Source organism: Thamnophis elegans, chromosome 8, assembly GCF_009769535.1.
Source record: "Thamnophis elegans isolate rThaEle1 chromosome 8, rThaEle1.pri, whole genome shotgun sequence".
NCBI classification, from domain to species: Eukaryota; Metazoa; Chordata; class Lepidosauria; order Squamata; family Colubridae; genus Thamnophis; species Thamnophis elegans.
The window spans coordinates 50,885,105-50,909,717 of record NC_045548.1 but is presented as its reverse complement, the minus strand read 5'-3'; the positions used below and the strand labels follow the sequence as shown (position 1 = coordinate 50,909,717).

Sequence of the window (24,613 nt, the reverse complement as noted above, 5' to 3'; positions counted from 1 at the left end):
AATATAGTAGCATTTTTCATCAAGTGGCATTAACATGCCTATGAACAAGACACATAAAGGATGACACTGCATTTATGTGTTATAAAAACATTATAATAAAAATAATTTGATGTTGGAATAAGTAATTAAAAGATATGACCTTTTCTGGACATAGTTTTAACTGTTTTAATTGTATTTTAATAGCTTTGTTTCCATGAAATGTGGGGAGCCAGATTTTAGGGCAGCATAAAAGATTCAAACTGTATTTTTGAAGATGAATTGAATAAAAAATAGAAGTACAATGCGTTTTATATTTCTTTTAAAAAATCATCCAAATGTGCAAACACATAATTACAGTCTTAATTTTCCAGTTTATGATTTATACACTGGCAGTGAGAAACAATTAATGACTTATGTTCCTAGCATACCAGCAGAAGGAAAAGACAAATGTAATAGTGATATACTGATACTTTTGAATGCAGTTGATGACAAGCGTGCTTTCTTTGAATCAGTGGCCAATTATTTTTTCATACAATGTTTAAATTGGCCTGTTTAGGCTTATTGGATGCAAAAGAAAAGCTGAAAGGTTGCACATTGAATAATGAGAGGAAAGAATTTTGGCTTCTGCCGGTAACTATGTAAGAATGAGGAATGGTCCACATAATTTATGGTATAGAGAAATTGGTTCTTTAGCATAGCCAAAGGTACAAATCTATTGGCAGGGATGAGGCTATGCTGTCTCACTTGAGCATATGTTTCCTATATAGAGTAAGCAAGATCTATAACATTTTATTTCTGCAGTGTCTGCTCTTTTAATAATGAAATTATTCCACTCTCAAGATAAGGAACCATCTGTGTTATTACTAGATACTTTTAGCTTTATCTAAATATATGGATATAGTCATATTTTTCCAAAGATCTTAATCATTGCCCTACCACTTGCACCCCCATAAACAGCCCAGAAAATAAACCACCGGAAATCATTATCAATGAATATGCACAAATACAGCTGCAAGATATTGTCCAAAAAATGCGAGAAAGAACAGCTACTTATAAGGAAAAGGTGACTAATCCAGTAATCTCTTCACCAGAAGTCAGTCCAACTGCATGTAAGTTGTGGAAGCTGTACCTTTTTATTTACATTGTGTTATGAGTGGCTTGAAGGTGGTTATGAGTGGTTCTCGAGCTGGGCTAATTTTAGCGTATTAGTACTATCCTGGACAGTTATGTACAACACTAACTCAGGAAGTTACTCTTTATCTACCAAGTTATTTTTATAGTTTGTCCAATGCTTGACAAGAGTCTTAATTATTCAGCCTCAAAAAAATATCAGTACAGAAATATGGTGAGAATATAGTGAGCTGTCTGTACTTTTCTGGGTCACAAATGTTTAACTCTATGAAACTGTGTTCTTCAAAAGTTTCAGTATGCCCGTAATCCCAACCTGAAACCCTGAATTTATTTCCAAGAATACCCACAACATGGAAGTACATAGGGTAGAAGGATATTTTTGGGAGAAGACAATCCATCGCCATGATTATGTAATCAAAATTTGGACCCTTATTGATGGGGTTATTCTCCTGGAGTCATGGGTTCACCATTTGTGACCTTCCCAACCAGTTTCCAACCAGCAAAGTCAATGAGGAAGCCAAATTCACTTACCAACTACATGATTCCCTAACAAATGAAATGATTCACTTAACAATTGTAGCATAAAAAGCTCATAAAATGAGGCACAATTCACTTAACAACATCATTGTTTTACAATGGAAATTTTAAGACTCAGTTGGGATCATAAGTCAAGAACTAGCTTTATTTGCATGAGTATGGTTTGCACCAGGTAAAGATTATAAAAGTTGCTTATTCATTACTGTTTGTCTTTTAATTTGTCTGTCTTTGTTAATTTTTCATTTTTTATTCCCAGAGTTATAATGTTCAAAGCTGGAAAACCACATAAACTCTAAAAAATATGTTTTTTAAAATCATAACTGAAACCAGAGATATTTTTGCCCAGTCAACCTGTTATGACATTCAGAGACTATTTTCAATAAAATAAAATTATATAACTTTTGGTGCATCAAAAAAATCTCCCCATTTACTATCCTAATTATTTAGTTACTTACAATTCCAATGCTATTTGCTATGTTGAATAGATTCTGTTAAGTTCGTTATTAATTGAAGAGGCGTGAGGCAGCTGAGGTAAGAGAACAGCTACTTATTCAGAAGAACGGCAACAACAAACTATGTACAGAGATTCAGCACCTTGCCCTGTTTGACAGCTATTTATACTAGATCTGTCAAGCAGGGCGACCAGTAGGAAGGCTTAGGCTGCCCGCACTCAGCCAGCCGTGACTTAGCCAATCAGGCGCGATTGAGCTGTTGCCCGCTGTCAGTCGTAAGTCAAGGACTTGCGGCCAGTCGTAAGTCAAGGACTTTAGGATCGATCGCAAGTTGACGACTTAGCAGATTCATTAAGCCACAGTAAGATATGAATTTTATCTGACATCAATATTCATCATATATAATAATTGGCAGAATAAATGTTTTTCTCTTTTAAAAAAATAACAAGAATTATACCTGTAGTATATTCTATAGTTCAATGAAAATTTAATTAACTGCATTTAAAAGCCACAAAATCTATAGTGGAAAATTGAGATTATAGTGTATCTATTTTTATAATTTTGTAAAAAGTAGAAGCTTCAGCTTTAAAATGCTGTCTAAATGTTTTAGGGTTTTTATTCCTGAAGCATTATTCACCCAGTTCAGTCTCTTTGTTAAAATATTTTGTTTGTGTTACATTCAAGAATTAGTCTTTACGCATGGCACAGAGACCACATGTTCAGTAGAAAGTTTTATAAACACTTTAAAAAATGTAAGGACACATTATAATTTAACTCTTATCTTAGAAGCTGATTAGACATCAGTACTCAGAAAACTCTTTTGGAGTACAGCACTAAAGCTTCTGCTTCCTTTATCATGAAGCTACCTGACACAGTTGCAGGTAGTTTTTATTTAATGACTGCCTTGAACAGTGACCCCCTTCAATTATGACAGGGATGAAAAAGTAACTTTGAGACCAATCCTTGCATTTATGACCATTGCAGGTCTGTAAAGCAAAGAAAAACTGAAGTAAGACCATAAGCACAGTCCCAGTTTCACTTAGCATCCACTTTAACAACTGGGTTCTCAGTTCCAATTGTGGTCACTAAATAAGCACCACTGTATTTCAAAAGTCAAATTCCACCTTGGATGCCTTTTCTAACCTTTATTTCTGTAATGTCCTCGACTTGCGACCTTGACTTATGACTGGCCGCAAGTCCTCAACATACGACTGACAGCCTGGCAACCAAAAGCTCGCGCCTATTGGCTAAGATGCGCCGGGCTGGAAGTGGGCTTTTTACACTGTTACTATTGGCTGCTCTGCTTGACAGCTCCCATATAAAAAGCTGTCAAGCAGAGCAGGGTGCTAAATTGTACATAGTTACCTTTGAGCCTTGTTCTGTTGAAATAAAAGCTGTTCAATTCACCTCAGCAGTCTGTCGCCTCTTCAGTTGGTCCAGACTTCTACAACTTCTCTAATATATTTCTGTTCATAAGGGGATTAATCCTGCCCAGATCCCTTTTCTAAAGCAATAATAAATGTTTTTTTGGAAGTTGTAAAAAGAGTACCAAAAGGATAAAGGATCTAGGATAAAATTCTGTAGTTTCAGTGAATTTGATGCATTTGAGAAAGTGATATTAACTTTTTGACTCTTAAACTTACCTAGCACCCGAAAAGAAGCCGCCACCCCCTGCTGCCAAAGAAGAAAAGAAAGAGGAAAAGAAAGAAGAAAGCAAACCTGAGGAAAAGCCAAGTTCTATAGTCAAGAAACAATCCATGAAAGAATATATGAAAAAATTGAAACTGCCAGAGACCATAGATGCATTCACAGGTATGAGTCCAATTTTCCAGAGCAAGGAAGTGCTGGAGATAGTGAAATTCTCAATGATTATCTTTGGACATTACAAAGATCTTTGCAGACATCAAGTGCTATTGCAGTATAGATAAGTCATTGTGTTTTCCCTTTAACTTCAGCTGACTATTAACTCTGACCCGAAACATGGAATCTATTAATTGTTTGAAGATAGTGACTCAAGTTGAACCTTCTAAAAATAACTTCAGTATACAGGTTAACTAATAAATAATCTATGCATCACTTCTCAGACTACAATTAAACATAGCAAGTTATGAAACTTTCCTTAGGCGCTTCATTTATTTTTTCTGGGGAAATGCATTCCCAAATCCCAATGACAGTAATTTAAGCGAGCATATTATTTTTCTTTTCCAGATCGTCGCTATTTAATGTGGTTATTCTTAGTTACTGCTGCTTATAACTGGAACTGCTGGTTCATCCCACTGCGATTAGTATTCCCAGTTCAAACATCCAGCAACATAATATACTGGATTGCCATAGACATCTTAAGTGACATCTGCTACATCTGTGATCTCCTGTTATTTCAACCTCGAGTACAATTTGTGCGAGGGGGAGATATAATAGTAAGTAAAAAAAAAAAGGAAAGAAAAAAATGAGAACTTTGACACCTAGTGGGCTTTATCAGAAAATATTAGATTGAAAAGCCCACCAAGTGATGAAGTTCAATGTTATTTGGGGGGTTAGAATTTTTGTGCTACAAACAGAACCCAGTAAACCATTGGATGTCACCTATTACTATTGGTATTATCCAAGGGTGGGCTGCTGGGGGTCCACAGGGGTTAAGGAGAACCTCTAGCTAAGATTCTGTACATTTTGTAGAATTCCCAAATCAATTCCTGGCTGGCCCCGCCCAACCCACCCTTGCCAGGAGTCCCCAAGTGACCCATTTTGGATGCAGGTAAGTACAGGGCCCATGCAGAGGCAAAAAAGAAGTTCTAGAAGGCCAGAAATGGGCTCGTTTCTGGCCTCCAGAGGGCCTCCGGAGCCTGGGGAGGCCGTTTTTGCCCTCCCAGAAGCTGAAGGAAAGCCTCCAGGGCCTGGGGAAAGCAAAAGTGCGCATCCTCACACACACCATGGTGCAGGAGGCTGAACAGGCCATGCCACCATGCCCATGCCCACCCAGCAACAAGGCAGAGAACCCCTTGCTAAAAATTTTGAAGCCCATCCCTAGTACTATCTTTGCATTGTTTTACCATAGTTGTTGCATTTCAATTTGTAGGCCTTTCTATTTTGTGATTTTCCCCAATTCATTCCCTTCTGTTCTGCTGTCTTTGGGTACCACTACATCCACTATGCAGACATTTTGTCTTTCTTATTGACCAGTACTGGTAAGGTGACCAGACGTCCCGCTTTTGGCGGGACACCCCCGCTTTTCAATGCATTTTCCCGCGTCCCGCCCGCCTTTTTAAAAGGCACGCTTTTTTTGGCGCTCGCAGCTCCCGCCCATCAGCTGCTAGCTTGCTGGGCTGGCTCATCGTTCTGTTCTCTATCCTACCGATGAGCCAGCCCAGCAAGCTAGCAGCTGATGGGCGGGAGCTGCGAGCGCCAAAAAAAGTGTGCTTTTACCTACCTACAAATTTAAGCCAGCCCAGCCTGCCGCTCACTGATTGGATTGGCCTGGACTCCAGCCAATCAGTGAGCTGGCTGGGATGGGAAATTTTCAGCACGCCTGCGCAAGTCTCCATTTCCTTTCACCAAAAGACGAAAGAGGTTGCAGCTGCGCTGACTGGTGAGTATTAAGAGCCGCGAGCGGATGGTGTGAGATCGCCGCCCGGTAGCCGCCAGAAGCCGCTCCCGGCCGCGGGCCCCTGACCTGCCGTGTCCAGCGTGTCTTCAACAGCAAGCGGGTTGCCCGCCCGCCTAGCTGCGTTGCCCACACGCACGGGGATTCAAGAAATCCGGCTGGATACTTTGAATCCCCGTGCGTGTGGGCAACGCAGCTAGGCGGGGGAGGGGAGCTTCGCTTGAGATGACCATGCTATGCCCTCCATAGCCTGGTCCTCCCAAGCAGAGCCCGCCTAGCTGCGTTGCCCACACGCGCGGGGATTCAAGAAATCCGGCTGGATACTTTGAATCCCCGCGCGTGTGGGCAATGCAGCTATGCAGGGGAGGGGAGCTTCGCTTGAGATGACCATGCTATGCCCTCCATAGCCTGGTCCTCCCAAGCAGAGCCCGCCTAGCTGCGTTGCCCACACACGCGGGGATTCAAGAAATCCGGCTGGATACTTTGAATCCCCGCGCGTGTGGGCAATGCAGCTAGGCGGGGGAGGGGAGCTTCGCTTGAGATGACCATGCTATGCCCTCCATAGCCTGGTCCTCCCAAGCAGAGCCCACCTAGCTGCGTTGCCCACACACGCGGGGATTCAAGAAATCCGGCTGGATACTTTGAATCCCCGCGCGTGTGGGCAACGCAGCTATGCGGGGGAGGGGAGCTTCGCTTGAGATGACCATGCTATGCCCTCCATAGCCTGGTCCTCCCAAGCAGAGCCCGCCTAGCTGCGTTGCCCACACACGCGGGGATTCAAGAAATCCGGCTGGATACTTTGAATCCCCGTGCGTGTGGGCAATGCAGCTATGCGGGGGAGGGGAGCTTCGCTTGAGATGACCATGCTATGCCCTCCATAGCCTGGTCCTCCCAAGCAGAGCCCGCCTAGCTGCGTTGCCCACACACGCGGGGATTCAAGAAATCCGGCTGGATACTTTGAATCCCCGCGCGTGTGGGCAATGCAGCTAGGCGGGGGAGGGGAGCTTCGCTTGAGATGACCATGCTATGCCCTCCATAGCCTGGTCCTCCCAAGCAGAGCCCGCCTAGCTGCGTTGCCCACACACGCGGGGATTCAAGAAATCCGGCTGGATACTTTGAATCCCCGCGCGTGTGGGCAATGCAGCTTATGCGGGGGTGGGGGACTCCGCTTGGGATGCCGGGTCATGCTGTTGAAGACGTGCTGGACGCAGCAGGGCAGGGGCCCGCGGGCGTGAGCAGAGCCAGCCACTGCTCCCAGTTGGGACCGGACGCCCTTAACTTAGCAACCCTGCATTGCTCGTAATCTTGAGGCTCCACGCGAAAGGGCTGAACGTGGAGGAAAGGAAGGCGCGTCGGGCATCCAGATCGCAGCGAGGAGAAGGAGGAGGAAGTAAATACAAGTATAATAAATAGAAGTATTTATTATACTTGTATTTATTATACTGTGGATTTGGTCTGCATCAACCTGCCGCCTCCCCTCACCAGGCAAATCGCGGTGAAAACTCTGGGTGAGTCTCCGTAGAGAGCTTGGCGGGCAGCTGGCTGGACTTCTAAGAGGTGGGGGGGAGGAGCGGCAGCTCCTTGAAATGGAAAAAGGCTTGCTTCCTCCCCCTCCCCCAAATGAGACCGGGCTCCCAGCAGCGATTTGCCATTTGAGAGAGAGAGAGAGAGGGAGGGAGGGAGGGGGAGAACGTGAGTGTGTGTATCCCTCCTTCCTTCAGCCCAACACTCTAGCCCGGCTTGGCTCCCGCTTCGTCTCTCCTGCCTCTTCGCTTCTCTGTTCGATTGTTGAAAGTGGGAGCCAAACCGGGTCATTCCTTCCAAGAGGCAAGTTTCCCATTGATTGAATGACTCGCTGCCCTAGACCTTCTGCAGTCCCTCTCGTCTGGCCAGAATGCCAGCAAGAGTGTTGGGCTGAAGGAAGGAGGGATACACACACTCATGTTCTCCCCCTCCCTCCCTCCCTCCCTCCTTCCCCAGCCAGTCCCATGCCTTCTCCCAACCCCCGCCCCGTTCTCTTAGCTGCCCCGTTCTCTTAGCTACGTTCTGCCTTGTGATTGCTGTCTCCAGGCTCTCCTCTCCTATTATCGTGAAAGGTGTCTCATTTGGGGGAGGGGGGGGCAGGCCTTTCTCCATTCAACAGATCCAATATACAGAGTTTTATTTTTTGGCCCTAAAAATATTGTCACTGAGGATGAGAGAAATTTCTTCATCATTGCTATTGGCCTCAAGTAGCAAATAATTAAACATGGTTTTTAGTGTACTTAGTTAGCGATCTGCTTTTTAACATTACATGGTATCAGTTTCAAGAATGCATGCGATCCTGAAAATTTGTAACAAACTTGTTGAAGGGCCTATGAAATATTTTCTAGTTTAGTGTAGAATAAGTATTCTTAATAAAAGAAAAAGTCATTTTTATTTAATCAATTGCATTCCTGTTTATAATGGCATTAATTAACTAAACTGGAAATAAATCTATGTTTTGCTAGAGTTTTAAAATTAAAAAACCTTACATTTTGTTGCTATTATTTTAATCAGAGTTTTGCCAAGTGAAATTATATAATGGTTCCTCATGTCTCTGTAATTTTCTAAATCTCATCCAGAAGTACCACAGAATCTGGCATTTTCAGCAGAATGATGCTGATGCTAATAAAACATCCTGATTTTTGGTGAAAGGATGGAAAGAGGAAGGAAGGAGGAAGAGAGATCTAAAGTGCAGAAAGACAGAAGGCAGATAGGCAAGAGGAAGGAAGGAAGGAGAAAGAATGGAAAGGAAGGAAGGCTAGAAGGAAGAAAGAGGGAGGGAGGGAGGGAGGGAAGGAAGGTGAAAGGAGGAAGGAAGGAAGGGTACTTCCACTTGTAGGCCTGGGACTGAATGCAGGAGGAGTCTCTCCATAGGATCAGCTGCTCCTCTGATCATGGTCTATGAAAATGTTACTGCCTGCCTGATGCAAATTTAGACAGATGGTGCTTTGGGCTGCCCCTCAAATCCCCCCTTGACTCCTTCCCCTGTAGAATTCAGCCCCCTGAGTTTTGCCTTTGAGGGGCATGTGTGGTTATGGCGGATGGCAGAGTCAGCTGGAGGTTGAGAGGGGATTGGGGCTTTTGTCCGCCTGTGGAGTTCTCCCCATGGACAGGATGGGATGTTGGCATGAAAGGGATCTGGGCACAATCTCACCTGTTCCAAGTAAAGTTGCCTTTTGCAATTGGCTACCGGTAATCCTCGACTTACGACCAGGATTGATCCCCCAATTTCTGTTGCTAAGGGAGACGTTTGTTAAATGATTTTTGCCTCATTTTGTGACCTTTATTGCCACGTTAAGTGAATCATGGTGGTTGTTAAGTCAGGAACATGGCTGTTTAGTGACCAAAATTACAATGGCATTGAAAAAAGTGACTGATGACCATTTTTCACACTTAGCGACCATTTTCACACTTAGCGACCGTTGTGGCATCCTCATGGTTACGCGATCAAAATGTTGATGTTTGGCAACAGATTCGTATTTCTGATGATAGTTTGAAATGGTGACAGTATAAATTATTGCTGGTGTAATACTTAACAATGGTTTTTAAGGATTTCTTTTATTTATAGAATACCTTTTTTATTATTTTGGGGGGATTTTTACTTTTAAATTGTTTATAAAATGTATTTACTACAAGAAATGTTCCTTTTTGCAAATGTGATCTTTGCAAATCTTTGTGATGCAATATGTTCAGACCAGGTTTATGTGTCTCAAAGTGGCTGCTATTCTATGGGCAGGCCAGGTTGGTGCAAGGCAGCTTTGCCAGATTTGGTGTGTTTCACCCTCATTGAATTTTATATCGTATAAAGAATGGAAGGAGGAAGGAAGAGAAAAAAGGAGGAAGGGAGTGAGTGAGGAAAGAAGAGGATGGAAGGAGGGAGGAAAGAAGGAAGAGAGGGAAAGAGCAGAGGACAGATAAGGTGAAGGTAGATAAGCAAGAGGAATGAAGGAAGAAGTGAGGAGTCTCGAGGAGGGGGAAAACATTTAGTGACCAAAGTTACAATGGCATTGAAAAAAGTGACTGATGACCATTTTTCACACTTAGCGACCGTTGTGACCATTTTTCACACTTAGCGACTGTTGCGACCATTTTTCACACTTAGCGACCGTTGCAGCATCCTCATGGTCACGTGATCAAAATTTTGTTTGGCAACAGATTCGTATTTATGCTGGTTTCAGTGTCCTGGGGTGACCTTTTGACAAAAAAAAATTTTTTAATCAAGCCCCCCCCCCCCCCCCGGTCAAGGGTGTCCCTCTTTTCCAATCTGAAAATCTGGTCACCTTAAGTACTGGGTTTGTAGTGTCTGTTATATGGCAGGTGCTTATCTGTTTGAATTCCAAAGTCCAAGAGTGCTGGTATTTCTTGTAGATAGGCAAGTCCTGACTTGTTAGTGACCCTGAGGATCTACTTTTCTAATATGAAAGGGGAGGGGTTATATGTGTTCAACAGGAATTAAATGCTCAAAAATAAAATCCTCAAAATCACAATGCAGAAAAATAAAATTTCTGCCTGTTAGTCCAAAAACTATCTTCACACATAATGCAGGCTGCCAGTGTTGTTACTGAGTACACCCAGTCCAAACTCAAGAACGATTTTCCATTTGTTAAAAAAAAATCAGAATTACAATATTAACACAACATTATTAGTTGTGGTAACCATTTTAGTTCAATAGTGTTAGGTCCAAGCCTAAAGAAGACACAGTAAATTGAATCTGATCCGATTCTTTATTTGCTTACACCTAATGGACAGAATCTTGCTAAACCTTCTAACCTGCTAGATACCAAATCTATAACCCTCTATCCTGATCAGGGACGTGCAGTCAGGAGAGGCAGGGGAGGCAGAGCCTCACCACGGTCATCATGAAAAGAAAAAAATGTAAAAGAAAAAAGGCTGAGCTAGTTGCTGCCAGAATCACCATGGATTATTCTGCTTAGTGCTTAACTGCTTAAAAAAGCCTCTAAAAAAGTGCCCTCTACAGGAGGCGGCAGGAGAACTAGGTGCCTCATCTAGTTTGACTTTATGATCACTTGAGCAGAGTTAAGCAAGGGTTAAAAGCCAAAAAATTCCTGATGTAGATGAGGTACGTCGTTCTCCTGCCTCCGGTAGAGGATGTTTTTTTAGAGGCTCTGGCAGCAACTAGCTCAGCCTGACCTCAGCTCATGCCTATTTCCTTTTACATTTTTTTTCTTTTCATGATGGCAGGCAAGAGCAGAGTTGAAATCCTCTCTGAAACAGCTGGAAAAGGTACGTGTGTGGGTTGGAGGGAGGGGGAGGAATTCAAAAAGTTTGATTGCATGCAGAGCCACGTTGTCTTTTCAAACACACACACACGCACACACGCACACACACACAAACACACAAACCTACCTGGATAAAAGTATATAAGCCCAGATTCACTGATTACAAGTTTGAAAAGGCAACGTGGCTCCACCTGAAATCAAAGGCTCAGATTGGAAGGCAGCAGGGGAATGGGTGGGGGGGCGGTATGGCAGAGGAGCTGCTTTCAAGCCATTGGAAAATATATCCAATCCAACTTCTGTGTTTGTTTGAGAGTGAGTGAGTGAAAGAGAGATCCAACTTCTCTGTCTGCGTGTGTCTGTTTGAGAGAGGGGTAGGGAGAGAGAGGGAGGAAGGAGGGGGAGGGAGAAGAAAAAGAATGAAGGAAAACTTTTTCGCAAAGGAGAAAAACAAATGCTGTCGTTTTAAATCAGAACTGAGCATGCCTGGCTATGGAATTCTGGGAGTTGAAGTCCACAAGTCTAAAAAAATTGTGAAACCCCTGTGTCAGTGCCTCACCAGCCATAAACCACACTGCACGTCACTGATCCTAATAGATATGTTCTGAGAGATTCTAAGATGTGGCTACCTTGAATCCCCCCCTCTCCCCACTTACTCATCTAGCTTGGGACTGCACAGTCTCTTAGTTTGGTCTTCTCTCTGATGTAGTGCCTCCTCACTGGGAAAACTCTGTGCTATGCAGACTCTGTTCCACTGTTTCTCCAAGTGCATATTCCATCACAAACAGGAAGCACAGTCTGTTAATAAACTAACCTGCGACTTTCTGCTGAATAGCAGCTTTTTTTTTTTTACAATAATATTGTAAATATTAGATTGTCATAATTGCTATAATGTAAATCAATGTTTCTCAACCCCAGGAACTTTAACAAGTACAGACTCTTAAAACTGGCTGGGGGAATTCTGGAATTTGAAGTCAAAACTTCCATATGTTGCTGAGGTTGAGAAATGTTAATATAGATCACTTAGTCTGCCTTTCTTAAAGGTAAAGGTTTCCCTCGCACATATGTGGTAGTCATTCCTGAATCTAGGGGGTGGTCCTCAGTTCCATTTCAAAAGCGAAGAGCCATCAAAGACATCTCCATGATCATGTGGCTTGCATGATTAAATGCCAAAGGCTGAAGGAACGCTGTTACCTTCCCACCAAAAAAGTGGTTCCTATTTTTTCTACTTGCATTTTTACATGCTTTGGAACTGCTAGGTTGGCAGAGGTTGGGACAAGTAACTGGAGCTCACTCCATTACACAGCACTAAGGATTCAAACCGCCAAACTGCTGACCTTTCTGATCGACAAGCTCAGCATCTTAGCCACTGAGCCACCACTTCCCTTTCTTAGGAGTATCTTAAGTTGGCTGCTACCACCTGCTTATGTTCTTTCCTGATTTGTCTTTGCTAGAAAAGGTCTCAGCTCTTCCTCCTAGCCACTGCCTAGAATCACATTTTCCTACAGCTAGGAACCAGGACTACAACGTAAAACCTTCAATTTGGCCATTGAGTCCTTTAAACCTCATCAACTTCCTTTAAACCCCATCAACTCAAGAACAATCCTGCTCATTTTCAATCAAGAAGACAGTTCCAATCATGCAATCAATTCTTTTAAAATGCCCATGGAAGGCTTCAGTTATAAGCAGGCTGTTGCCAAGTGAAAGAAGACTAGATTTATTTTTAGAGTTCTTTAAACTTGTCTGATAAGGAGATAGCATCATTTCCCATCGGAGAACAACTTAAAAATAAACAACTAATCATTCTTAATAGATGCAATGCTGACAGTTCTAATGCTAATGAGAGCACATCCATCTGGCTTCTAAACGAAATCATTTGTACAGCAGTGTTATGTCTAATGGCTCATCCCTGCTATAATTACTACCAATAGATTCCAGCAAAGATTGATTACAATAATCATTACATTTTTCTGTAAAAACCCCATAATAAAACCCAAAATAAAAAAGTATGGATTTAAAATGAGGCTGAAGATTTCTTATCCAAAACCATGAATTTTATTCTCCCTGAAAATTTTACTTACCTACCCTTCTATTCTTCTTTTAGCTTGTTTTCCCAAATTTTGTTTTGAAAAAAGCCCACTTCTGACAGTATTTCAGCAATATGATCTTTCCTCTCTCTCTTGTTCAGTATATTAGTTCTTTAAGTATCTTTAATAGCATTCTTACAAAATATATGGACTACATATATTCTCCAGTTTAATGCCCTGTATCTCCAAGGCTGAGAAAGATAGGCTTCAAACATTAAAAGGCACCTAGCAACAGTAGAGGCAACATTGAATTAGTTATTTTCTACTTAGGTACCGGTGGAAAGAGATTCTGATGTTTCCAAAGCAATATTGGCCAAAGTCTAAGAACAAGTAATGCATCAAGGGAAAGCCTTAATAGTAGTTGAAATCACACCATATTTCTAGGTGTAAATAATGTGCTGATTCCTAAATGTTGTTATTTGAAGGAATCTATGCCGTAAATTATAAGCGTTAGTCTCAATATTTTCTCAGGATTTCTGACAAGACGGCAGCTAGATAATTTCCAAAGTTTTCTTCAAATCTATAATCAGGTTTAGGAGTTCTAGATATGGTCAGTGCTGAGAGAAAAATTGGGACTGCATAAAGCAACCAAATGAACTCCCTGTGAATACATAACTGAGCCCAAAATGTCTGTTGCTGAGTGAGACAATTTGTTAAGTGAGTTTTGTCCTATTTTACAATCTTTCCTGCCACAGTTGTTGAGTGAATCACTGCAGTTGTTAAGTTAGTAACATGGTTATGAAGTAAATTTGGCTTCCCCATTGACTTTGCTTGTCAGAAGGCGACAAATGATCATCACATGACCTGGGACACTGCAACCATCATAAATATGAGTCAATTGCCAAGAGTCTGAATTTTGATCACATAATCATGGGGATGCTGCAACGGTCATGTAGGGAAAGGTCACTTTTTTCAGTGTCATCGTAACTTTGAATGGTTACTAAATGAACTGTTGTAAGTCAAGGACTACTTGTAATTTAAGATCCATTGTTTTCAACCAAGCTAAGATGTAGCTGATTGTTGGGCTGCAATATAGCAATAGCACTTAGACTTATATATCATTTTACAGTGCTTTACAGCCCTTGCTAAGCAGTTTACAGAGTCAACATATTGCCCCAAAACTCTGGGTCATCATTTTACCAACCTCGGAAGGATGGAAGGCTGAGTCAACCTTGAACCGTTCAGAATCAAACTCCTGGAGTAAGCAATCAATTAGCCTGCAATAATGTATTTTTAACCACTGTACCACCATATACATTTGAAAGTACCTCTAGTAAATTTCTATTCATAGGGTGCACTATATTCTTTAGATAAATAACTTTGGAGTGTTTAAATAATATAAATATAATATATTTTGCAAGTGATTATGATATGATCCTATTCCACATACTAATTCTCATATGTTATTGAGATTATTTAACCTTGACTGTCTGCTCTTTCTGTTTTTACTTTTAGACAGATAAAGTAGAAATAAAGAAGTCCTACCGAAGTTCATTAAAATTTCGGGTAAGTAAGATGAGTAAATTGGGTAAACTTGACAGAGTAACAGTTACTTTAGTTCATTTGGGGAAACTATACTATTGTTATTATATTTGGTCTTTTTTCAACATAGCAATCAATAACAACAGTTTTTCAAGTTTTAATTATCTAAATTTTTACAAAGTCAGGAATCAGTGGCCTATACATAAATAAAAAGACTAAAAGAAAAATATATCAATAAATAAAATACGTAAACCAACAATTTACAAATAATGAAACAATTATTAGCTGGGAACAAAATCAAAATATTTTGAGAATCAACTGATTCTGTCTAACTACTTAATTTCCAAAGGAAAATGAAGGAAAGATATAGGGGTGGTAAGGAGACACAGTCCCTAAATGAAAAGGCAGTCACTGGGGAAACAGTCTATAGCTGTGATGGCAAACCTATGGCATGTGTGCCACAGGTAGCATGCGGAGCCATATTTGCCAGCAGGGCAGCCCTCAGCTCCGTTGCGCATACGTGCACCGGCCAGCTGATTTTCAGCCTTCCAGAGGGTCAAGGGAGGCTGTTTTCGCCCTCCCTATGCTTCAGGAAAGCCTCTGGAGCCTATAGAGGATGAAAAACAGGCCCAACAGGCCAACTGGAAGTTCATTCCTGAACTTCTGGTTGGGCCGTTGGGCCATTTTTTGTCCTCCCCTGGCTTCAGGAAACCCTGCAGAGCCTGGGCAGGCGAAAACTACCCCACCCCACCCCGTGCGGTGATGGTGGTGATTGTGCATGCATGCGTAGGGAGGTCGCACAGGCATGCGCAGGAGGATGGGGCATACACACGCATGCAATAGTGTACACGCACACAATTTTAAAGTCTTTATAAAAAGGTTAGCCATCACTGGTCTATAGAGAAGCCAGTTAGTGAGGCTTGTATTTCCTGCATGGGTGAAAGTAAGGTTATGGCCAAACAGTGGCCATAGTCCAGACCTTGTACCAGCCTGGGCCCAATACCAGTTTGCCATACTGAGTGAAATTTCTGAAGCCAGTTTAAGAAATATCAGTGGGAAGCATGGCAGTCAAATGTAATGCAGAATTCCCTTATTCTGTTACTGATCTCTAGAAATGGAATAGATTAAAACCACCCAGAATACTTTGCAAAATTTTAATCATAGGCTGAAAAGCTAACTTCAGTCAGTGAAGATGAGATGGGAAGTACCTAAACTTTACAAATGAATAAAATAAATCAATAAATTAAAATATTATAAACATAGATTATCCCATGTTTCTGTCAACATCTTGCAAAGAAGAACACATCACAGCATCATTATTGATGTGGTTGTTTTCTTAGCAACCATTAGATTAGAGGTCAAAACTAGAAGTTCCCCAGCTGTGTAAAATTGTAAATATTTTCAGTAAAAACAAGGAATAATGAGAATAATTTATTCTTCTTACTTTGCTTCTCAATTAGACACTGACAATTCTGACAAATATTCAGAACTCAAAACTCCAAATTAACTTTGAGTAACTTTTTTTATTATTATTTTTTATTTTCAAAACAAACACAACACAAAGAATCCTCCTTCTTTACAAACTGTAGAAAGTGTATCAGTTGGTTACAAAAGACTTTCGTGCATCTCTTCCACAGTCATCAACCATAATTCATATTAACTCAAGTATTTTGTCAGATATATTTATACATACCATCATCATACCTCCATTTTCATTTGACTATAATTGTTTAAACATCCTTCATCATAAAATATATTAAGATTTAAAACATAATCACATACTGGCATTTCATTTGCTATTTCTAAAATCCTCCAATAACACTGAATCCTTATGGCCTATTCTAGCTAAACATCCATAATATTTAGTAACAAAAATTTCTAATCTTCCTTTCCAAATCACTGTTTACAATTTACATCCAATTTCCTTATGTTGTATCATACATACATACATACATACATACATACATACATACATACATACATATGTTGTTATCATTATCCCTCCTTTATTTGACTGTATCCTTTATCATAACATTTTCCCCCTAATAATCAAAACTTTGAGTAACTTTTAATACAAGTATTAGATTAATATTAATTTAAGCAAAGACTAACTGAATTGTTTGCTTCACCAGCTTGATGTATTTTCAGTAATTCCATTTGATGTTTTATACGTTATATTTGGAATCAGTGCAATATTTAGAGTAAACAGGATAATGAAGGTAAGAAGAGATTATCTATTATTACTCTTAATCCTGGGATAAAATTCATATTCCTTATGGTTCATTGATCACACTGGGGATGAGACCAATTCAAAATAAAAGCATTTCCTACTATCTTTCAAATATTTTTCTTTGAGGAAAAAAGCTCATTCATTTCTTTCAGTTCTGAATGAATTTTAAAATGTTATACACTAATGTTAGACACTAGGAGACATTTATTTTATGAATTAATATTAATGTAAATTTGCAATGTAAATTTACAATGTAAATTTACAGTATAAATGTAATTGTACAAGTTTATCTAAAAATAGGTCTCACTGTGTTCAGTTAGATTTACACTTATACAAAGACATTTTAAATTAGATTAAATTAGAGATTGTCAGTTTTAAGATATGTGGACAGACTAGGGAATTCTGGGAGTTGAAGTCAACACGTCTTAAATTTGAAGAGGTTGAGAAACACTTCTTTAGGCTAATGGGTACATTTGGAATGTGGACTAGATTTTATTCCCTTTGGGGATATTTACAAAATTGCTGCTATGAAATTTCTGTCTCAAAATGCTTCTACAAATATTTTTATCTTTGATTTTCAATGTTTGCCAGTTTGTGTTTTGAGGAGGGAATGAAGATGCATGTGGGTATAACTACTTACTGTTTTTACTTTCTTAAGATGCCTGTGGATCCCAAAACTATTCATGTAAAGTATAATAGCTGTGACTGATATTGCATATATGCAATACGTATATCGGTTTCCTTTAAAAATAAATGGATAAATAAATCTTTAAAAAGCAGCAGGAAAGATAGGCATGGGCATCCACAGAAGAGGTCAAGGGTAAATTTATATACGTAAGATGATTTCATTATGTAAACGCTACAAATTAAGTACTTATTCATGATTTTTAGACTCTCTGTACTTTTTGGGGTGAGAGGTGTCCTGACTCATGATCTGTTTATCTAATTTAATTTCAAATTAATGGATTAAAGATGCTTTTTAATTTGCAAAGTTTAAGAAGAAGTTATTCAGACAATTGTCTCTCTTTCAAAAAGCTAATTATATAAAAATCAAGTCATGAATAAATATAATCAGCAAAACTTAGTCAGGAAAGTTTGGTTAACTGAATAAAACAACAGTGTCAAAAACACTGATTTGCTATCAGGGGGAAAAAAAACATCACCTCCCCTATAAAAAAGGGAACAGGTAGGCAATTTATGAGAAAAATGCATTATAGAGGTTGTTTTACTTTTTCTTGTTTTATATTTAGTATCTCACATTCTTTGAATTCAATGACAAGTTAGAGGCAGTAATGGATAAAGCATACATCTACAGGTATGTGTCACCAATGTTATAGTATCACATAGTATAGTCTTCATAAATATTTTAATATTTTGGAATGATGATGAGGAGGGGGAAGATGCAGTTTTCTATAGTTTTCTGCAGCTTTATCTGCAATCTGTAATGGAACAATTCATGCAATCACATGAAACATGTTATAAAGTCTAGAGTCTTGTGGGAAATCTAGATTTTGACATTTAAATGAACAATATTTATGTTACCAGAATTAAGTTCCGGTGTGATATAATGGAATCTACAATACTTAGCAAAATCTGTCAGGTTTCATACCTAGGCTTGGCTAGTCTTAGCATAAGACTCTCAGACAAAACTTTGCTAGATAGAATCTTTACTTCACAACACAAAAGGATTTATTGTTCATTCAGAGATGTGTCTGTGTGTGTATTAATTATTGCATTTTTCTTCCCACGTATCTGTGGCAAAAGATTCTTTGTTAGAATTTTGATTGCTGTGATAGACTACTCCAGATATTGTAAAAACAGTCAAGGTAGTTTTAACTGAAAAGTAGCAACACAGCCTAGATTTAGGGGTATGGAAAAAAGGTGTTTCAAGGAGTCTCTGTCTTAATTGACTTACTGTAAATCTGCCTGGGTAGGTACTCTTTCAGTCTTCAAGATTATGTTTTTGCTCTGGCTAGCACATTAAATATGCCTTTTTGAAATCAGTGTTTCTGCTTGAATTTGTCAACCACGTGGGGCTTTACAATTTATCTAATTTATTTATTATTTTTACAAATAGCAAAAAGCAGCAAGCCACATCATTTTCCTCCTATTTTCCCCACAACAACAAGCCTGTGAGTTGTGTTGGGCTGAAAGAGAATGACTGGCCCAAAGACATCCAGCTTTCATGGCTAAGGCAGGACTTGAACTCATAGTTTCCCGTTTTCTAGCCTGGTACCCTAACCATCAGACCAGACTGCCTCTCAATAAACAATGTCCTTGGGAGGCAACGAGAATTCATTTCAAATCTCTCTAGTCTGAGGATTTCTGATTTTAACATCACCAGCTTCCACCAAATATTATTTCACGAAAAGAAATGTTTATTTCCAAATATCCAGTGTAAATTTAATTAGCCAGCTGTGTTATCCTCCAGGAAACATAATTCACTAGTGTCCCTAGACCAGTTAAATAGGAATTGAATTTCAAAAGAGTAAAATATATTAGTAGCTTTTTTTAATCCTGTTAATATTGGGTGGGTGTCAGTGTTACTATTGACCAAAATCAAAATTTCCTAAGAAAAAGCAAACTCAGAAAAAAAATGCATCTCAGAACTTACATAAACTTTGGGTCTTTCTTTTTTTCACAGGGTCATTCGAACTATTGGATACTTGTTGTTTGTCTTGCATATTAATGCATGCATATATTACTGGGCTTCAACCTATCAAGGACTTGGTAGTACCAAATGGGTGTATGATGGCGAAGGAAACATGCAAGTGGTTTTATGTTACATTTCCCCTGTCATCTTAATTAAATGCTAAACATTCATAAACGTTTCCACTGGTAACCTTTTGCTCCAGTTTTAACAGCAGTAAAATGTGCTTATTATATGGAAGGCTGGTACAGTGAATGTTAGCATCCGGTTCATTTTATCAGTGAATGTTAATGATTTCATCTCTTTCCTCAATCATTTAGCCATCACGTGGCTTCATAAATTAAACTGACTCATTGTGTAAAGTGATAAGAAAATTACCACTTGGAAAAGATCGAAGAAGTCTAAATGCAATAAATAATGCATCCTTCAGATCATAAGAGACAATATCTTTCCTTTTAAGAGGCTTTATAGGATCTAATTCCACCATTTCTTTACTTACAGTGAAGGTCATATGCAAACATGTTCTTAAAAAAGATAATGCCTGTGGAAGACAACAGTATTTATTATAATTGACTGCTTGAAGTGACTAGGGAAGAGATGCCATATCATACATAAATTCACAGAAGGAAAACTAAAACGAATGGGTGGGTGTGATGAAGTGAAGATAACATGCTCTGAAGTATATATTTCTAAGAAAGTGAATAGTTACTATGGAAATGTCCAAAGACAGCTTAAATCTCAAGCCCTGTGTCCTACTGTGTACGAATGTCAGACATCTGCAGTAAGTAAAACTATTCTGAAAAGTAGGTAAAAGCACACAAAATGCAGAGCCCCCAACTGAAGAATTGGAGAGCTTAGAAACCATGCTTGCACAACACCCTGTGGGAACACTCAAGTAATATAAGCACACAGGGTGCCATTTTGCAGAGAATAGAAAAGATGACCTTGACAGCGATAAGCAAGATCCATTCTCACAGTGACACAGTGAGCAGCACGACTCAAGCCCAAAACAATCTGAGGAAGGGAGCAAACAGCTCAGATAAACACTTCCTTAGTTTCAGGAAGCTTATTTCACAGGAATATAAGAGAGGACTGGGAAGTGAGAAATAAAGCACAATTAGATTTGCTAGATTGCAACCTGGGGAAGTCTAAAACTACTGGATCCAGAGAAGTAGTATAATTCCGAAGTCCCCTGGATCCAGAGATTTGCAATTTTTATCTCTGAATTGGGTAGTAACTCCTCAAACATAATTTGGGGGGCTTTCTGCATTCACATCTGCTTCTAATTTATCAGGTAATAGATATGACTAGAGAACCTTTCTACAACCTAGATTGGCAGGTGCTATTGACTAAGGAGTGTAGGGCTTGGAAGAAACCATTTCTGCCATGACGCCTACCTTATGGAACACCATGCCACCTGAGATTAGACTAGCCCTGATCTTGTTGGCTTGTTACAAGGCCCCAAACCAAGGCTTTCTAACCAGACCTGGAGTCCTAAGTATGCGATGTTTAGAGTTTAGAGTTTAGAGTTTTATTAGAATTTGTAGGCCGCCCTTTTCCCTGAGGGGACTCAGGGCGGCTCACATAAAACCGGGAAAGGGGAATACAGACATCAAGATAGAAACATATAATAAAATGGTAGGCAACATACATTCATCATTCGGGAGGGGCAACTATCCTTATCCCCAGACCTGACGGGCGAGCCAGTTCTTCAAGGCTATGCGGAAGGCCTGGACGGTGGAGAGGGTATGAATCTCTACGGGGAGCTCGTTCCAAAGGGTCGGGGCTACTGCTGAGAAGGCCCTCCTCCTTGTGGTTGCCAGCCGACACTGGCTGGCCGATGGGATACGGAGGAGGCCTAGTCTATGGGATCTTATTGGTCGCAGGGATGTAATTGGCAGAAGGCGGTCTCTCAAGTATCCAGATCCACTGCCATGTAGGGCTTTATGGGTGATTAATAGCACCTTGAAGCGCATCCGGAGATCGACAGGCAGCCAGCGCAGCTCGCGGAGGATAGGTGTTATGCGGGTGAATCGAGGTGCACCCGCAATCACTCGCGCGGCTGCGTTCTGCACTAGCTGAAGTCGCCGGATGCTCTTCAAGGGCAGCCCCATGTAGAGCACATTGCAGTATTCCAGCCTAGAGATCACAAGGGCCCGAGTGACTGTTGTGAGAGCCTCCCGATTCAGGTAGGGTCGCAACTGGCGCACCAGGCGAACCTGGGCGAATGCCCCCCTGGTCACAGCCGTTAGGTGGTGGTCAAATGACAGCTGTGGATCCAGGAGGACTCCCAAGTTGCGAACCCTCTCTGAGGGGTGTAAAATTTGACCCCCCAGATGTAGCCTGTCTCTTGGGTTTGTCGGCAGTTGTTTTTGTGATGCTCATCTGCTATAAGTTTTTATTTGATATTGTGTATTTTACACATTGTGCAATGTGTAAAATACACAATCTAAGCTTATATAGTCAACATTTGTGAGATGAGTGGCATTAAATTAAATTAAAATCTGTTTCTGTATTGGGAGGCCCTACTCACAATAACTCATGTATTAGTTGCTAGCTGACTTGATTACTATAATATATTCTACATTTGGTTGCTCTTGAAGCTACAGCTGGTCCAGAAAGCAGCAGGGTAGGAAGTTTGGGCACTTTGCTACACACTCACATGGTACCTCTGACTCTTGAGCTATAGTGGTTACCAGCGAGCATCTGGGTGCAATTCAAGCTGCTGGTCATAACATACTCGCAACATATAAAGCTCCACACACACAGGGTTCAGGTACTTGCAGGACTATCTGCCTCATAGCCTTTGTTCATCCCATCACATCTAGCAAGGACAACATGGACTTTCCCTTCTATTAGGAAATTACCGTATTTTCACGACTATAAGCCGCACTGAAAATCCTAAAATTTGATCAAAAACCGGCAGTGCGGCTTATAACCCGGTGCGCTTTATATATGGAAAAAGATCGAAAATCTCTCCCTCCCGATTTTACGCTCAAACTTGAAACTCGCAAGCGAATGACCGCGAGCAGGCACGCACACGTCCCTTGGGTCTCTCCCTCCCTCCTTAGCCGGGAGGCACCAAACTGCGCCCAGCCATCCTCACTTCGTCCTGGTTAAGGGTGGGAGTGTCTGAGACGCCGCTGGGAGAATGTCCACTTCGGATTGCCGGGACAGCAAATTTCAAGGAAAAACGCAGCTGCTGGAATCGGTGCACCACCGAAAGTTCTCTGGTCTGGCTGCACCCGAGCTGGTGAAGCGCCCTTGCGATTGGAGCAATCGTGCGGCTCACCTGCACTGGCTGTCTCCCTGGCGATAGGCGGGCGGTTGCGAACACTCCATCAGCTTGGGTGCAGCCTGACCGGAGCCCTTTCTCTTCTCAGAAATGTCTTCTCAGTGGAGCTATAGCAGCCTGCATGCCCCTTTCAGGTACTTTAACCCCCCCCCCCCGGGAGGGAGGGGGCCAGCCAGAGGGGCATAAAGGGAGCCGCAGCTTCTCTGTGAATGGAGGGGAAAGAGTTCGGCTTCTCTCTGCCATTTAAAGGCTGCAGCAGGGAGAATCCCAACTTTTTTCCTCTCCCTCCATTCAGAACGAAACTGCTCCAGCCTCCCCCACCCCCACGTTGCCCAGTAACCCTAACCTTCGCGCTCTTCTCCGCGTTCTCCTCGGGATTGCAATAGATGTCCAGAAGCGGCTTTTGGGGCTAATGGGGATTGGATTTCCAGCTCGATATCCCCTGCCGCTTCTGGATGTCTATTGCAGTTGTGAGGAGCCAAGGAGAGTGTGGAGAAGAGCGCAAAGGTTCTTGGCGCTCCGGGAAGCGGGAGAGGCGCGCGGTTTGGTTTATCCTCCCTGGATGTCGCAGTAGCAGCCCCAAACTCACCGATCTCAGTGTTTTTCGCATCGGGGTGTGCTGCAAGAGGGAATGAGTGAAGAGTGAAGACCTTTTCCAGCCAGCGCAAAGGACTCTCCCGGACTTTTTTTGCTGAGCACAGGGCGACGGGCCCGCACCTCCACCACCAGCAATCCGGAAAGGTCTTCACTCACTCTCTCTTGCAGCATGCCCCGATGCGAAAAACACAGAGATCGATGCGCTTGGGGCTGCTGCTGCGACGTCCAGGGAGGATAAACCAAGCCGTGCGCCTCTCCCAGCTGCTTTCGCGGCTTCCTGGAGCGCCAAGAACCTTCGCACTCTTCTCCGCTCCTCGCGACTGCAACAGATGTCCAGAAGCGTCGGGAAACGTGCGGCTTATAACCCGGTGCGCTTTATATATGGAAAAAGTTTGAAAAATTAACGTTAACTGATACTGCAGCTTATAATCCGGTGCGGCTTTTGGTCGTGAAAATACGGTAACTTGTGGGAAGCAGGAGTTGTGTCTTCTCTGACAAAGCACCTGCCCTATTGGCTAGTTTATGACACAGACAGGCCCACTGTATTTTGTGCTACATGAACAGGTGTTTTTTCTATAGTTTATTGTTTTGTCTCGTTCTTCCCATCTGCTTTTCCAGGAACAGAAACATTAAATTCAGTCAACTAACACTGCAAACGGTGTGTGATATACATTTTGTTACATACACATTGCTCCATTGTTTACTTGGCTATTCTACAGGTATTTAAAGATGGCAATCACATTGGCAACATTCACACAGCACACAAACCAATAGCATCGTTTCTTTGATTATGTGAACTCAGTATGATTAGTAAATTTAAAGTTTATGGTTTAGCATGTTGCAGTATTGATTTAACAAGCTATGACTTTGGCTCTGTGAGCTCAGTCACAGTGTTACTTGGGCAATTTCCTAAGAGCTTATCCAGAAGAATGCAGGTTGATTTGAAACAAATCTGGAAGCCCAGCTTAGAAGCCAATTTAAAAGCATGGCTTAGTTTGGCTTAATAAATCTTCTTCCTAGCGTATTCCTACAGGTGCAGGGTCTGCTTTAGGATCATTGAGTGCCACTTTGCATGGTCAGCTGCATCTCCAGGGTGCAGGCCAGCGGCTTGCATATCTATGTTGATGGTGTCTTGCCATCTCTGTTTTGGACGCCAGGTTGCCAGCCATTGACTTCTAGTTAGTAGGCAGTCTTGGCTATGGTGGAAGATGCTGCTCTCTGGCGATGTCCATACCAGTGGAGTCGCCCTTCTCTCATCTTCTCTATAATTGGTGCCACAACAAAATGTGGTATCATTTGTGATGTGGTCCAGAA

The 24,613-nt window shown here is 41.4% G+C and overlaps 1 protein-coding gene across 1 annotated transcript in view; it reads left to right on the top strand.

Annotated features, from left to right (window-relative positions):
- The window catches only part of CNGB3 (cyclic nucleotide gated channel subunit beta 3), an 87,369-nt gene that overhangs the window by 48,766 nt on the left and 13,990 nt on the right, over nucleotides 1-24,613 (top strand). Inside the window, exons 4-10 of the mRNA XM_032222281.1 lie at nucleotides 937-1,088; nucleotides 3,747-3,911; nucleotides 4,308-4,516; nucleotides 14,501-14,551; nucleotides 16,660-16,746; nucleotides 18,008-18,072; nucleotides 19,402-19,524. Coding sequence (XP_032078172.1) covers nucleotides 937-1,088; nucleotides 3,747-3,911; nucleotides 4,308-4,516; nucleotides 14,501-14,551; nucleotides 16,660-16,746; nucleotides 18,008-18,072; nucleotides 19,402-19,524 — 852 coding nt within the window. The remainder of the gene's footprint in view (nucleotides 1-936; nucleotides 1,089-3,746; nucleotides 3,912-4,307; nucleotides 4,517-14,500; nucleotides 14,552-16,659; nucleotides 16,747-18,007; nucleotides 18,073-19,401; nucleotides 19,525-24,613) is intronic.